The following is a 16,753-nucleotide window of genomic DNA, read 5'->3' as shown; positions in this document are numbered from 1 at the left end:
TATATATATATAACATCCACCTTATTATCTTGGCTTTTAAGTTATCTTGACCTTTAAATTCTCTTCTCTCTTCTTTCCCATATTAGAGGAAAAACTAAAGGATTTTAGAAAGTGATTCAAAATTGTTGCTGAATTTACAAATCAAAGATATAATTAAGTAAAGGTCTCAAGTCAGGTAACAGACTTGAATCCTAAATCCATAGTATAGATCACCGAATAGCTAGTCTTAAAAAACACATACAGTAAACCAAAGCATTTAAAAGATTCTTCCCTATGTGTCAAAGTTGAAACTGAGCCTTTCTCTCACATAAATCTGATTAACTTCCCATCTGATTTTCACCAACTTCTGCTTGTAATTTGTCCTTAGAAACAAAACAAAAACAACTAACCACAAGTTGTTACTCCTCAAGTGTCTAAGAGATGTCCACCCTTGAATGGAAGGGTGAATCCTGCTTTGGTCTGGATTGGGATGGTGGAAACTTAAAAAGGAAGGCCTAGTGGGAAGTCTTCAGGCCACTGGGGAAGGGCCACGTAAGGGGCAGTGGGGCCCAGCCCCTCCCTTTTTCTCTCTCAAACGTTCCCGCTACGAAGTGAGTGATTTGGTTCTGCCATGTGCTTCTCCTCCGATGTGCTGCCTTGCCACAGGCCCAAAAGCGATGGGGTCAATCAACAACAGACTAAAACATCCAAAATTGTCAGCAGAAACTATTTCCCTGGATAAACTGATTATCTCAGGTATTGTTATGCTGATGAAAACTGACACACTTCCCAATCAGACACAGCCAAGTGACCACCACCTTTCCAGCTGACACATGGCAGAAGGCATATCTGCTGCTGTGTTTACTTCCTATTCGTCAATGCCACTGCTTGTTCTTATTTCCTGCACAACTTTCTCACTCACTCCACACTGCTGATTCTTCTTGATTTCCTCTACCCCCTTTTACTGAAAGGCAGACCATTAGTACAGGGTAATAAAAGATGGTATTTATTTCTTAACATGCTACAGTGGATAATATGTTTCAGTGGAAAAAGAACAGCGTGATTGGACTCAGAAGGTCTGGATTTGAGTGCTATGCCTCTGACTGCCCAGTTATGTGACCTCAAGCTAGTCACTGAGGCTTTGTGAACTTTCTCTTATATGCAAAGCAAGATATGTGGCCCTCAGAAAGCTGTGGGGAGATTAAAATGAGATCATTTAAGTTCATCTACTTTGGAAAATAGTGCAGTTTGTGAATGCTTCTTTCTAATTCCCAGCTGAATTGCACAGACCAGAACGCAAGGCTGATGTGGCACAGTTTGACACAAACAACACTTGCCAAAAAATCAGGAGAAATAACCACAGAATGCGAGATGGAGAGAAGAAAAACCACACCAATCATTCTTTCAATCCTGAGTTCACTGTTAAACAATGAGTCTTCTGCTGACTGCATACACAGGCGCAAACCAGAACACCAGCAGCAGGATCAAACTTCCTTACAAAGGACAATCTTGTGCTGGGCCTCCTGTTGCAGCTTCCACAAAACAGTGCCCAAACGATCTTGCAAAAATCCACTCACTTGCATATACTTTGAGAAATCCAAGCATTAGCCTGTGGAATTCATGGAAAAAAAAAAAAACTAAACAATACCTCCTACTGTCAAGTCTCAAATGCTCAGTAACTGGATCCAAAAAATGTTTTTAAAAAAGTGTTATGAAGGATCCTTGAGTACACACATGATAGATCTAAACAACAAACCTAACAATGAACAAAAGCAAGTCCAATAATCAATCCACAGAAGCCAGGGCAAGGAATGATCTAGTGAAATAAAAAATTAGGATGCCTAAAAACAACTATGAATAAATTAAAACTCTTCAAAAGTAGGTATAAGAAAATAGTTTTCAGGAAAAAATGACTGAGAAAATAGAAATAAACCGCAACCCAAGTAAAGCAAGCAAGCGGTAGCCAACATTTAGAGAAAGCACAAAAACAAACAAAAATAAAAAACAAAAAGCAACAGAAAGTAAGTTTTTAAAAAGCAAAGCTGTCACAATGGCAATCTTTCAGATAAGTTTAAGTTGATGATAACAAGGACAAAGACAATGATGAGTCTGCCAAGGAAAATGACGCAAGTCAGAAAGAAGCAAATCAGGCAGGGCCTGAAGAGTGAGTTATGTGCGTGTGCTGCAATCTTCAGGGAAGGGGCGGAAAAGGGGGCAAAACCCAAGACACCGCATTTCAGAAGTACCAAGGTCATTCCAAAACAACAGGAAAAGATAAAATTTAAGGTGTGATGAAACAGAGGCAGACTGGAATACAGCAGACACAGGGGCTAAGTCTCTATTCCAACTACAGAAAAGTAGGTAAAGATTTCATGTATGATGCCTTTCCTGTCATAAAAGCACCGTTCCTTAATCTAGTAATATTATTTCAATGAGACTCTGTGGCCTCTCTCTTCATAAAATATTAATTAAGAGATTTAAACAACAAATTAAATATCTCATTTCATAAAACAGAAAACAGAAAACTGCAGGATTCTCAGGCTCCGAGAGGACTGCATTTAGACATGGAACATGGAAATAATAAATGGCCTTGCGCGGGGCTGCTGACCAGACCACTGGCAACTACAGAAAACAAGTCTTCCTTTTATAAAAGTAATTTTGCCACTCAATTAACAACACTTGCTGAGTCCTCCATTTTGACAAAAGCCTCTGAAGCTTCATAACTAAACAGTAGATCTGTTCCCCTCTCCTCTCAAAAAAAAAAAAGCTGCGACTTACAAAGTCCTAGTAGGAAGGAGCCTTCCATTTTACACACCACAGGCCCAGGGATTTAGCTCAGTGGTTCCAGTGCCTGTCTTGCAAGCACAAGGCATGAGTTCAATGCCCAGTACAAAAAAAAAAAAAAATTTCATTTTACACACCACAAACTGCTCTTTGGGGTATACACGTCCTCAAGAGTCATCTTGAGGTTCAGAACTCATCAACTAAGGGCCAGAGTGACCCCAGGCACTGCTCTGGAAAGAACCCCTCTACTTCTGCACGGTTCACAGGACTCCACAGTTAAAACTGAAAAAAAAAATTCTTGTAAGGCAGACCACGTCACTCATCACATATAATGATAAAATAACAAGCATCTGTCTTTCCTCACAAGCGTATATACTACGGCCAGAGCACTGAGGACCAGTACTCTGCGCTGTCTTTGGTACTCTTCAACAAGCAGCCTGGCCCTTCACTCACTTTCCCTAGCAGCTGACTTCAACTCCAACTTCATCTAGATACACATATATAATTGCTATAGGTCATCACCCCTTCTCAAAACCCATCCATTTTTTCCTAATCCTTTAATCTTTTCCTCTCCCTCAAGAGACTAAAGCTCTCTGTCTCGACCCCGTGCCCATCTAGCTCACGCTCATACAGGTTCTTGTTCCACTCCTGTTCTTCTAGGTCTGTGTTCTAGTTACAGTACTATTGCTTCTGACCAAACTACCACAAAACTCAGTGGCTTAAAAAGACCATCATGGTATCATGCTCACAGGTTTGGTGAATTAGAAACAGGGGCAGAATGCAGATGAGCAATTCTTTTACTCCTCACAGCACTGAGATCAGTCAATAGTACTCAGCTGGTAGAACTCAGCAAGTTTTAAGGGGCGAGTGTGCTTTCACTCACATCTGGTTCTTGGGCTGGGATAACGCCATAACAATTGCCAACTGCAGAGCCTACATGTGGCCTCTTCATGTGGTTTGGCTACTGGACAGCATGGCAACCTCAAAGTAGTCAGACTTCTTAAGTAGTGGTGCAGGGCTTCAAATACAAGTATTCCTGCTAGCAAAATGAAAGCTGCATTGCCCTTATGACCACGCCTTTGTAGCCATATAGAAAAATCTGCATCATATTCTACTGGTCAAAACAGTCACAAACCCACCAAGATTCAAAAGGAGGGAAATTCTACTCCAACCCTTGAAAAAGGGCATAGAATAGAAGGCTGTGTGAGATGAGAGATATTGCTGTGCTATCTCTCGAAAATACAACTTCTCATAGCCTCCTACTTCACTGACAACCTTCTTTCAGTCTAAAATTACATTTAATTCTGTTAAATAGCTACTGTCACTGCTTTCCAAGGTAGGTGCTTTGGTTTGAATGTGGTTTGTCCCTATAAAGATTCACGTTCTGGAAGCTTGGTCCCCACTGTAATAACATTAAAGTGGCAGTGGAAGGTAATTGGGTCACAGGGGCTCCACCCTCAGGAATAGCTTGTAGTTACTTTTCTCAAAGAAATGAATCAGGTCTCACGAGATGTATCAATTCCTGAAAATGTGGATTATTACTAGCAAACATGTCCCTGCCAGCTTGAACCACCAGAGATACATGCAGGACTGTCCCATCTGACAACTTTTCCACCAATGCCACATGCATGCCATCCAATGGGACAGTTACGCATGTACCACTGGTGGTTCAGAAGCGCCCACAGTGAGACATATTAATTATGGCCCCACCATGAAAGTGTTAAATTCCTTTTCTGCATGTGGCTCTTTCATTCATCACCACCATTGCAATGCCATGTGCCATCAGAGTCAAGCAGATGCTGGCACCATGCTCTTGAGCCTTATAACTGTAAGCTAAATAAACTTCTTTTCCTGATAAAGTACTCAGCCTCAGTTATTTTGTTATAGTGAAAAACAGACTAAAACAATATGCGTCCATACAGAAATAATGAGAAGGTAATTAAAAGCAATTGAAAAGTAATTAGCAAAACTTAAGGGATGGAAACCAAATTAACAGCCCAAGGAATGATGAATAGTTGGCTACATTGGCAGGAACAAAACGTTCAAAAGGGAGATCAGGAGACAGACTTGAAAAGGAAGGTCAAGGATAAATTGTCAAAGAAATCTAGTTTGGCAAAAATCAGAATAAAGAGAAAGCAAGATAGGTTATGACCATATTGAAACAATGGATCCCACAAATATTGTGCTTCAAAATTTGCCGTGAGTGGGCCCTCGATAATAATTAAATGGATGGCAGATGGACAAATTATGAACTGTGATGTTCTGAGATGTGAGGAATTGTGCCTTTTTCTTGCAAGAGATGGCCATCCTTGAAACCGCCTGGCAGTTGTTTTACCCAAATGTAGTGATATTACTACACTCACAAAAATTGTAGAATAGGAATAAGAAGAATATTTTAAATTAGCTAAGGAAGAAAAGTGTGCAGTTTGCTGTATATTGAGATGACCAAATTGTCTGATTTCAACATTAAGTTCCATTGTTCTTTAATCATGACAGATTTTAGGCATATTGTCAAGCAAGTCATTTTATGTCTAACTAATCATTTCATGGTCTGCTTATCAGTTCCATCCCAAGGACATACTCAAAAGTCCTATTTCAATTAGTATAAATTCAATTTATACTACATTCATCATTATGTAACAAGAGAGTAACCTGTTTTTCACAAAGTAAAACTAGTTAAGACTTATGCTAGCCCAAATGTTGGAAAACTACTTTTGTGATTCTTTTTGAGCTCTTTCCAACTAACATGCGTGTCAACCTGGTAAATGCACATAAGCATTACAGTCCTCATTGCCTTTCTTGAGTGTATAAACCATGTAGTGTGGCTCCCTCCCAAAGCTTTAGATACTTCCTTGTCCAACAGAGAGCCTCCCCAAATCAATGTCTTTCCAAGTAAGACTTGCCACATAAGACAAAATCTTTTAATGGCCTTGTTTCACCGATTTAATAAATAAATACTGGACTCAACATGGCGAAATAGCAATCAGCAGCAAAATTCAGCCTCTCCAAGACCCAAAAGCCAGACATCTGGAAAATAACCAACAAAGAGAAAAAAAGAAGTAGATCTCTGGGAATCAAGAAATAACTGACAGCCAAATTAGAAGCTACAGAGAAGTTGGAGAAATGAACCATAATTCAGAGAAAAAACGAAAGCTCATCCTGACTCCAGGGGAAGAGAATCTATCCCCACAGACACAAGGTAAGCCTCCAGGGTGAGAGCTCCAGGGAGAAAAAAACAGAGCGGACCAGCAGCACTAGCCCCGAGAAAAGCTCATAGCTACTGTAAACTGAAATGGGGTTTAACTACTGTGAAGTGACTCCTTCCCTAAAATAGGCAACCACCGGGGAGAAGAGATGCAGAACAACGCCCACCATACTGCCAGAGTGTTCAATCAGTTGCCATTTCAGGGAGGGGTTGATAACATATGGCTGACACTCAAAACAACTAAAACACAACACCACTTCAAGGTTTCCCGTGTAACTTCCCCATAGTAACTGGATGAGACATAGCCATGGACACAGTTGTGGTGAGGGTGTGGGCTAGACATAGACCCTGTGAGAAGTTTAAACTCAAGCCAGGAAGGAAATGGAATCTTGCCTTCCGTGGTGTTCTACAACAACAACAACAGAATATGCATTCTTCTCAAAGATACATGAAACTTCCTCCAAAATAATCACATGCTACCTACAAACCATGCTTAAATTAATGGAAAAGAATTTAAATTATCCCATGCATATTATCAAATCATGTACAATGAAACTAAAAATTGATGGTAGAAACCACAGAAAGTATGGAAATTAAACAATAGCCTCTTAAACAATTATTAGAGTGTTCCTGGAATCAAACAATAATGTGAGTACAACATACTTATGGAACTTATGGAACACAATAAAAACAGTCTTAAGAGTGAAGTTTATAGCTATGAATGTCAACATCAGAGAAACAAGAGTGAGCCCAAATAACCTAATATACACATCAAGTTCTTAGGAAAAAAAAATCCAAATCCAAAGCTAGTAAAAGAAAGTAAATTAGATCAGAAATTAATTAAATTGAAACTAAAAAAATCAAAAACAAAACAGAGTCAGTGAATAGAAGAGCTGCTTCTTTGAAAAAAATAGACAAACATTTAGCAAATCTAACCCAGAAAAATGAAAGAAAGGACCCAAAACAATGCAATTAGAAATTTTAAAAAGGTAAAATCACAATGGACAATACCAAAATCCAAAATAACTACTTTGAAAACCTGTATTCTAATAAAATGGAGAATTCAGAAGAAATGGACAGATTATTACATATGATTTACCAAAACTGAACCAAGAAAATATAAAAACCCTAAATAATCCAGGAACAGGCATTGAAATTGAAGCAGTAATTTAAAAGAAAAAAATGACTACCAACTAAGAAAACCCCAGAACCCAATGGATTTACTGCTGAGTTCTACAAGAACTTCAGGAAAGACCTAAGGCCAACACTCCTCAAACTCTTTAATGACTTCAAAAAGGAAGGCGTACACTCTCTAAACCATTTCTGTTAGGATTACCCTGATTCCTAAAACCAGAAAAGGATCCAACCAAAAAAGAGAACTATATGAAAATCTCTTTAATGAACATGAATGCAAAAAATCCTCAACAAGATATTGGCAAATAGGATGATACAAATCATCAAAAAGATCATACCTCATGACCAAATAGGATTCATCCCAGGGTTGCAGGGATAGCTCAACATACACAAGTCAATAAATACAATATATCTTGTAAACAGAAGCAAGGACAAAAATCATGTGATCATCTCAATAGACATGAAAAAACCTTTCACAAAACCCAACATCCATTCATGATAGAAACCCGTAAGAAAATAGGCATAGAAGGACCTTACCTCAATCTGATAAAGGCCATTTATGACAAACCTGTCAACGTCACATTAAATGGGGAAAAGCTGAAAGTTTTCCCTCTAAACTCATGCACAAAACAAGGATATCCACTTTCACTATCACCACTCCCGTTTCATATAGTTCTTGAAAATGATCAGAGCAATCAGTCAAGAGAAAGAAATAAAAAGAATATATATAGGAAAGAAAGAAGTAAAATTATCATTATTTGTAGATAACATGATCCTCTACACAGCAAAAAGTTCCCCCAAAGACTCCTGGAATTAACTAAATTGGGCAATGTAACAGAATACAAAAATCAACACACAAGAATCATTAGTGTTTTCATACATCAATAATGAACACACTGAGAAAAAAATTAGGAAAACAACATCATTCACAATAGCATCAAGAAAAATAAAGGGCTTAGGAATTAACCTAACCAAGAAAGTAAAAGACAGTATAACAAAAACTATTCTGAAAAAGGAGATTAAAGAGGACATCAGAAAATGGATATCCTGTTCCTAGATAGGCAGAACCAATACTGTCAAAATAGCCACCATTCCAAAACTGATATACAGATATAATACAATCCCAATCAAAATACCAACAGAATCCCTCACAAAACTACAGAAAGCAATCCTAAAATTCATATGGAAGCAGAAGAGACCCAGAATAGCAAAAGCGATCCTGAACAAGAACAAAGCAGGAAACATCACAATCCCGGACTACAAAACTTCAAAGCTACAGTTACAGAAAATACCATAGAATTGGCAAAAACACAGACCTGTGATGCAAAAGAGAATGCAAAAGCAACTTCAGAACGTTCAGCTATCTGATCTTTGACAAAGCCACCCAAAACATAAAGAAAACCTCTTTAAATGGTGCTGAGAAAACTAGTTATCCACATGCATAAGATTGAATCTAGACCCATATTTCTCACCATGTACTAAACTGAAATCAAAATGAATAAATATTAAGCCAGAAACAATCTGCTGTAAGATAAAGTAGGTAAAACTCTTGAAGACATAGGCATAGGCAAAGACTTTCTAATCCGAACCCAAATGCACAAGAAATAATACCAAGAATCAACAAATGGGATTATATCAAACTAAAAAGCTTCTGTACAGCAAAGGAAACAACCAACAGAGTGAAGGGACAACATGCAGAATGGACAAAAAATTTCATCAGCTACATATCAGACAGAGGACTAATATCTAAAATATATAAAGTACTCAAAACAATTAGTCACCCAAAAATAAAAGACCCAACCAAAAACTGGGCAACTGAAATGAACATACACTTCTCAGAAGAAGAAACACAATAATGAATAAATACATGAAAAAATGTTCAATGTCTCTGGTCATTTGACAAATACAAATTAAAACAACACTGAGATTCTATCTTACGCCAGAAAGAATGGCCATCGTCAAAAAAATCAAATAATAACAAATGCTGGCCAGGTTGCAGGGGACAGAAGGAACCCTTCTCTACATTATGGAAATCAATATGGAAATTCCTCAAAAAATGAAACCTAAACATTATGTTCAACCCAGCTATTCACCTTCTTGGTAACTTCCCAAAAGAGTTAAAGACATTATATTAAAGCAATATAAGCACATCCATGTTTAAAGCAGCACAATTCATAATAGCTCAATCTTGAAAGCAGCCTATATGTCTATCAACAGATAAATGGATAAATAAAATGTGATATTTATATACAGTAAAGTATTACTATGCTATAAATTAAGTCACTTGTACAAAAATGGATGACGGAAGACCATAATGTTAAATATAGTATATCAGACACACAAGCTTAAATATCACATAGTTTATCTATACGTAAAACCCAAACTTTAAAGAACAAAATAAAAGATAATAAGAAATAGGGATAGATTTTTTGCAGATAACAAGGGGAACAAGAGATGGGGAAGGGGGAGGAAAGAGAGAGGAAGAGGATGAAAAAAGAACTAGGAAGTATTATTTATGTACATGCGCCAACTCCCTACAAGGAATGTGATCATTATGCACTTCAAACACATACTAATAAAGTAGAAAAACTGAGAAAAAACAATAAACATTTTCTGATTGACTACTACATATGTGACCATTGCAATAAACCTTAGAGATCACAGAAATCTTGTCCCCAGAGTTTAACAACATATTATTTCAGGGAATGAAGATTTAATTTTATAGAAATAGTCAGGATATCAAATTCTGTCCTGTCTCAAATCCAAGTTTCTTCCTTCTTCCCTTCCCTAGTACATTAGCAGAATTTGGGCTGTTTTACAATGTTGTTAGTGTGTGACGTTCATAAGTATGACTTAAAAGCCATTTTTAGAAAGCTCATCTTATTTCTGTAAAACGGCACAATATATCTTTCCTTTCTCTTCATTAACGTTAGGAGACAGAACATAAAAGAAAACAATAGCTACACTACTGCTGCTACAGCATCCTACTTAAGGATTCCTTTTTTTGAAGATGGAAAAAAGAATAATCAGAAGTAGGAAATATCTGTACCATTATACAGTATTGAGGAGACCATAATTTATGTGTGAGTTTATATCCTCTTTTCTAAAAGGTTGCTCTCTTAGTTGAACTGGGCTAAAGATATTCCCATTTTATATAAAAAAATGAAGTTGCAAAAATGTGACCTCTAAGTCCTACAAAAGGAGGAAAATTGCTCACTTTCCTAATTCTTACAATGTGGTAGGAACAACCAAAATGGCAATTTTATTTGAATATTAAATAGTAATGAAATGTGCTTCAAACATCTCTATGTTTCATACAGTTTGAAAATATAATACAAATAGTCAAGCCTTATCCCTGGGGAATAGTCTCCCCCTCTCTGGTACCAGGGACTCAAACTCAGGACCTTGCACTTGCAAGGCAGGTGGGGTGCCACTGAGCTAAATCCCGGCTGTGGTGAGTAGTCTTAATGGATGATGGGAACAGAAATAGAAGAACCCCAGTACTGAGGGAAATAAACACAGAGAATTAATTGGGCAATAATGCGGCCTGAGTAATTAGACTGAACATGAAAATCAAAGCCAAGAACAGAACAAATGAAAAACTCTTCTGCCACTCTAAAGACTTAAGCATGATTTCATTTGCAATGGTGGGGGGGTGCCCATATCTATGCTATGGAAAAGCTGGACAAGACTTACAGATGATGTGAAAGATTACTCAAGTTTTTCCCCTAGACCAACAAAACAGATAACGGTAATTTTGTCATTTCAAACTTCTACACGGCACCTTTAGAATTTGCCGAAGTTTGAAGTTCTTTGTTCTTTCAAAGGAAGAGAGTAGTAACAAGTAACAATAGTGTGCTTCCTGGCCTTAGGAAGAGGGAAAAGGGAGCTCTCCAGCTGTACTTCCTAGAGAAGAATGCCAGCTGCTTTTTGCAAACTGAGATCAAATTGCCAAGAATTTATAGGACAGCCGTCATGATGGATAGCTGAAAATACTGATCTGCTGCAAAGAGGATGTAGTGCAAACCACACAGGAACTGACAGGAAATCAGCCCCGAGGTTGGCACTTAAAACATTCAAGAAGGCTAAGATTCTCGACCTCTGACAGTCAAATTTCATTATCTTCCTTTGTATGAAGAGAACAGTCACAAAAATCCTGTCCAAAGCTCTTTGGTAACCAATCCTATTTCACAGCACTGCCCCTGCCTGAACCAGTAGTTTCTCACGTGTTAAGAGGCCTCTAAAGGTCTTAGCTTACTTGACCAAAAATCACATGTTTGCTGGCACACACCTTCATCCTTACAGCCATGAGCCCACTGAAAGGCATACATGACTCACAGACTGTGATGACGGTAAGAAAAACTAATATTTGGAGTTCACCAAATAGTGAGTCATACTCCTGAAAGAAAAGAATTCCTTGCTATTGGCAGCCCTTTAGTATGAAATTTTAAAAACTGTTTTTAACATTAATATTAATTCCATAAAATCTGGCAAACACTAAGCGAGAAATGTGGTATTTGGTTGTCTTACGTCAAGTAAAAGTCCAGTTCATGCTCCAAGAAAAAGGAGGAGGATATCTATTACCTATTCCTAGATTTGCCTTCTGCACTCACTGCTGCCAAGTTACTCATTCTCCCACACACTTTCCATACTAATTTTGACCCTTTAAGAATCCAAAAGAAGGCTTGCCTCTTTTGCACCCAAATGCCGAAATGGAATCTTTTAGTATCTCACCTTTATAAAGGGAATGTTTGAAAACAGGCCTTTTTGGCTGTGACATCAGTGAGTTGCTGAGGCCTCCAAGGGCCGGAGGAAACATTCCCAGTCCCTCGCAGCGCTGCTGCACTCCTACGGTGCAATCTGGCAATGGCCAGCGACCAAATCTTTAAAGCTGTTTTATGGTATTTAACATATGGTCATAAATTGCTCAGTGCTCTAAAGAGGGGCTAAATTTGCCACCCCTATTGATGAGACATGTTCTTATTTATTTAAATTTAGTGGCAAACTGGCATTTCTCCAGATGGAGGGATTTCGGCATAAGTACAAAGGAAGAACTAACTAGAAATGACTTGTAACTTTTCCATACACTGAATGTAACCATTATCAAACAAGGGCTTATAAGACAATAATGGGAAAAGATTCCAATTCCTACGGCCCGAGGAGGGGAAAATATAAATTGTATTCAATACCTAAGAACAGTAAAAAAATCCTTTTCTCTTTCTCCTATTGGCATCCATCTCTCTTTTCCTTATCCCTTGATTCCTCTCACAAATTAGATGTACTTGGTCTTTATCTGAAATTCTGAATCTACAAAATGTCCCCAAAGTTCCCAAATCCTCTCACATTGATCCATCTTTGCCATGTTTTCTTTTTTTGTTAAGTTGCTTGTTTTTTAACGGCCCTAATTCCCTATGACTAAAGACATAATACTACCGAAACATTTTGTTTCCTTCCTTCTACAAGCTAGCCCACAGCAAAAGACAAGAAAAACAAGGGCTGTAACTAGTAATATTAATGTGAATGGTATCAAAAAATATACATATATAAAGGGTAAAGTTACTAATAGTTTTCTTTTTTGTATGCTGATACAGAAATGTCTTAATCAAAAAAATGATTATTTTGCCTAAAACTGTAACATGAAGAAGAATTTCAATAAATAGGTTTGACAGCAGTCTGGGAACAGAATTATTCTATGAGAATTAGGTTGTTTATAGCACACAAAAATCTCAGTTTTAAATTTCAAGATACAGAAGAGTTTATCTGACAAAGAAATAAATATTTACATATTAATAGGTATAGAGAGATATTGAGTACCAACACATAAAATTTAATAGGAATATCATATATGGAAAAAGATATGGTTTATATCTTTTGGGAGAATGAAATCAGACATCTCAATTATATTCCCCATGGTAGATTAGTGACCCAGGGAAAACTACAAAAGATTAGACAATGCCATACAAAGTCTTCTGTGCAGCCTGAACTGATCTCAAATTCTTGGTCCATCCCAAGTGAGCACCCAATGCCACAAAGTCTTAAGCCAAATTTCATTTAAACTATCTTAAAGATGAAGACAGATCAATGCTCTTAAGGGTTAGAATAACAAAGGAAAAAGACTAGTTCCAAATAGAAACATCACAGCTCTTTGAACACTGCCATTAAAGTCTTAAGTTTTATAAACCACTCTTCATTCTGAGGTCAGACTACAATTTTTAAATTTATTTTACCTATGGTGCAAAAGTACATGAGGTCCCTCTTTTCTGATGGGGCAGGACCACGATCTTGCAAAAGAGGGAATCATTCTGAAACACAAAGATAACTAATAGAAATGCAGGCATTTACTGACACTAAAATTGTACCATCAAATAATATTATGTTACCCAACACATCAATAATTAAATTAAATACAAATGGTCTAAATATCTTAATGAAGAGGCAATGATCATTAGACTTAAAAGCAAGATTCAATTACATACTGCCTATGTGAATTCTGTTTTAAACATAAAGATCCAAATAGATTAAAAAGAAAAGAAAAAAGGGGTCATGTTATATTAATATCACTCAAAAATGATTTCAAAATAAATATACACCCAAGGGGTAGAGTAGCAATTCAAGTTGTTATAAATAATCTTAAACATTTGTTTAATAACAACTTCAAAATACTTGAAGCAAAAAAATAGAATAAGAACAAGTATACAAATCTAAAATTATAGTCTGCAATTTCCACATCCCTCTCTCAAAAACTGCTAGAACTGGACATAAAATTAATAAAGATATAGTACACACAAACCCCAAATTATACTTAAGAGATTTCAATATCCACGTATAAATAATCTAACAAATAGAAAATAAGGAGTATGTTACATTTGTACAACTCTTGACCTAATTATTATTTACAGAACACTCTACCAAAGGATAACAGAACATATTCTTTTCAGTGTGCATGAAACATTTACTAAAGTATGTAGTTCATATTCTAAGTCACAGAACAATCCTAACTAAATTTAAGGCGATTTAAGTCATACAAACAATATTCTCTGACCATGGTAAAATTCAAAGTCAATAACAGCAAGATACCTTCTAGAACCTTCTAGAAACTAAATGACACATTTCTGAGTAATCTACAGGTTGAAAAAGCAATCAAACTGAAAATCAGGAAGTATAATGAAAACAATATAACAAAATTTGCACAATGTAGCTAAAGCAATACTTTACATAAGATGGAACTCTATAGCATTAAATACCAATATTAAAAAGAAGATATAAAATCAGTGACCTCAGCTCTGACCTTAATAAACAAGAAAAAGAAGAGCTCAAAGTAAGAGAACAAACAGATCAGAATGGATATCATTCTGAATTCAGAAAATGGAATTACAAAACAAATAAGGATGAAGTCAAGAGCTGATTTTTTTGAGCACATAAATAAAATAGATACACCACTAATGATATTACTAAAGAGAAAAAGGGAAGTAATATAAATTTACCAAGATCAGGAAGGGCAAGTGACATCACTATAGATTTTACACATTTTTTTAAAAAACTAAGAGATTATGAAAAACTTTTATGCTAATAAATGTAGCAACTTAAATAAAATAGACAATTTCTTTTGAAGATACAAAGTATTAGTGCTCACTCAAGATTAAGTAAATACTGTAACATGAAGGTTCTGTATTAGTAAGAAAAGTATTTGCCTAAATCCAGCATCCAGTCCTGATTTTAAAAACTAAAACCAAAAAACTCTCAACTAAGGGTACTTAACCTGATAAAGGGAAACTGAAAATTACAGCCTACATTATACTTACTGGTGAAAAGCATAATTCTTTTCCCCTAAAATATAGATCAAAGTAAGAACACACTCTCAATACTTTTAGTCAAAAATACATTGGAGTTTCTAATCAGTGTATTTTTTTCTAGTCAGTATAGTAAGGTAATAAAATAAAAGATAAACAGAACAGACTAGAAAGTCAAAAAAAAAGCCCAAATACATACAAAGGCCTTTTTGACAATGGCTCAAAGGCAATTTAGAAGAGAAAGGGCATTCTTTTCAATATATGGTACCAGGACACTTAAATATCCCTATTTGAAAGAAAACAATATCATAAACAAAAATTGACTCAAATGGATCACAGACCTAAATGTAAAATCTAAACCTATAAATCATTTAAAACAAAACAGCACAAAAATCATTGGGATGTTGGGTTAGGCCAAGATTTGTTAAGATGATAGAAAAGGCACAGTCTGAGAGAAAATATTTGCAAATCATACATCTTATAACAGATTTGTATCCAAGTTATGAAGAATTCTCAAAGCATATTAAAGAAAAACCAGGTGTAGTGGCATACACCTGTAATCCCAACACTCAGGAGGCAGAGGCAGGAGGATCACCTCAAGTTCAAGACCATAGTGAAAACGTCTCATAAATAAATAAATAAATAAATAAATAAATAAATAAATAAATAAATAAATAAATAAATAAAATGAAACACAGGGCAAGGATTTAGCTCAGTGGTGCCTTCAACTGCCTCACAAGTGCAAGGTCCTGAGTTCAATCCCCGGTACCAAACAAACAAAAAAGGACAAACACCACACACACACACACACACACACACACACACACACACACACACAGGTTGAGCATCCCTTATCCAAAATGTTTAGGACCAGAATGAGATTTCAGAGTTTTTCATACATTGGAATATCTGCACAGAGTTTACCAGTTAAAGATTTCTACTACAAGTGCCAATAAGACACTCAAGAAGTTTCAGATTTCAGATTGGTTCGGATTTGTGAACCCATAATATTCTTGGGTTCTTACATAAGTGTTAGTACAGTTTTTATGGTAGACTATGAAAAGTTAAAGATGCATAATCAAAACACTAGAATAGCCATGGACAAGATGAAAACAAAGATGTGCAGAATGGAGACAAAATTAAATCCTAAAACATTAATTAATCCAAAATTAGGCAGAAGAAGAAAAAGGAATGAAAAACAGATGAAGCAACAAATGGAAAATAAATATCAAGCTGGTAGACCTAAGTCCTACCATAGTGGTAATTAGATTAAAATTAAATGATCAAAACACTACAATTAAAAGGCAGAGATTCTCTAAAATAATAAAAAACAGTAATCAATGAAATATAACATAATAATACAAAAAATCTATAAAATCAAACGCTGGTTATTTGAAAAGATCAATAAAATTGTTAATCCTCTAGCTAGACTAAGCAGGAAAAGAATCAATTTGCCAATGTCAAAAAGGAAAGAAGGGACACAAGTACAGATCATAAGGACAGTAAAAGCATAATAAAGGAATATTATAAATGACATTTTGTCAATGAACTCAATAATTTGGATGCAATAGGCAAACTTCTCAAAAGACATGACTATGAAAACTCACTTAAGAGTAATTAAATAACCTACTAGCCTTACATCTGTTAAAGAAATTATATTCATAGTTTTTAAAGCCACGCACACGCACACACACACACACACACACTACATGTCCAGATGGCTTCACTAGTGAATCCTCTCATTCAAGGAAGAAATGTCAGAAACTTTCAGAAGACAGAGGATTGCACACTTCCCAACTCATTTCATGAAGCCAGCCTTACTCTGATAACAAAACTAAGCAAAAAAAAAAAAAAAAAAAAA

At 36.1% G+C, this 16,753-nt stretch overlaps 1 protein-coding gene across 3 annotated transcripts in view; it reads right to left on the bottom strand.

Annotated features, from left to right (window-relative positions):
* Babam2 (BRISC and BRCA1 A complex member 2) overlaps positions 1–16,753 on the bottom strand; it is a 471,740-nt gene that overhangs the window by 303,739 nt on the left and 151,248 nt on the right. Inside the window, exon 1 of one of the 3 annotated variants that reach the window (XM_019204631.2) lies at positions 13,330–13,387. The exons of the other annotated variants lie outside the window; for them this stretch is intronic. Coding sequence (XP_019060176.1) covers positions 13,330–13,348 — 19 coding nt within the window. The 5' untranslated portion in view covers positions 13,349–13,387. Of the gene's footprint in view, positions 1–13,329; positions 13,388–16,753 lie in introns of those variants that run through there. 3 annotated transcript variants of the gene reach the window in all.

This window comes from Fukomys damarensis, unplaced genomic scaffold, assembly GCF_012274545.1.
Source record: "Fukomys damarensis isolate Sample0158 unplaced genomic scaffold, DMR_v1.0_HiC HiC_scaffold_2, whole genome shotgun sequence".
NCBI lineage: Eukaryota > Metazoa > Chordata > Mammalia > Rodentia > Bathyergidae > Fukomys > Fukomys damarensis.
Note: the sequence above shows the minus strand (reverse complement) of the source record. Positions and strands in the feature narration are given on the sequence as shown.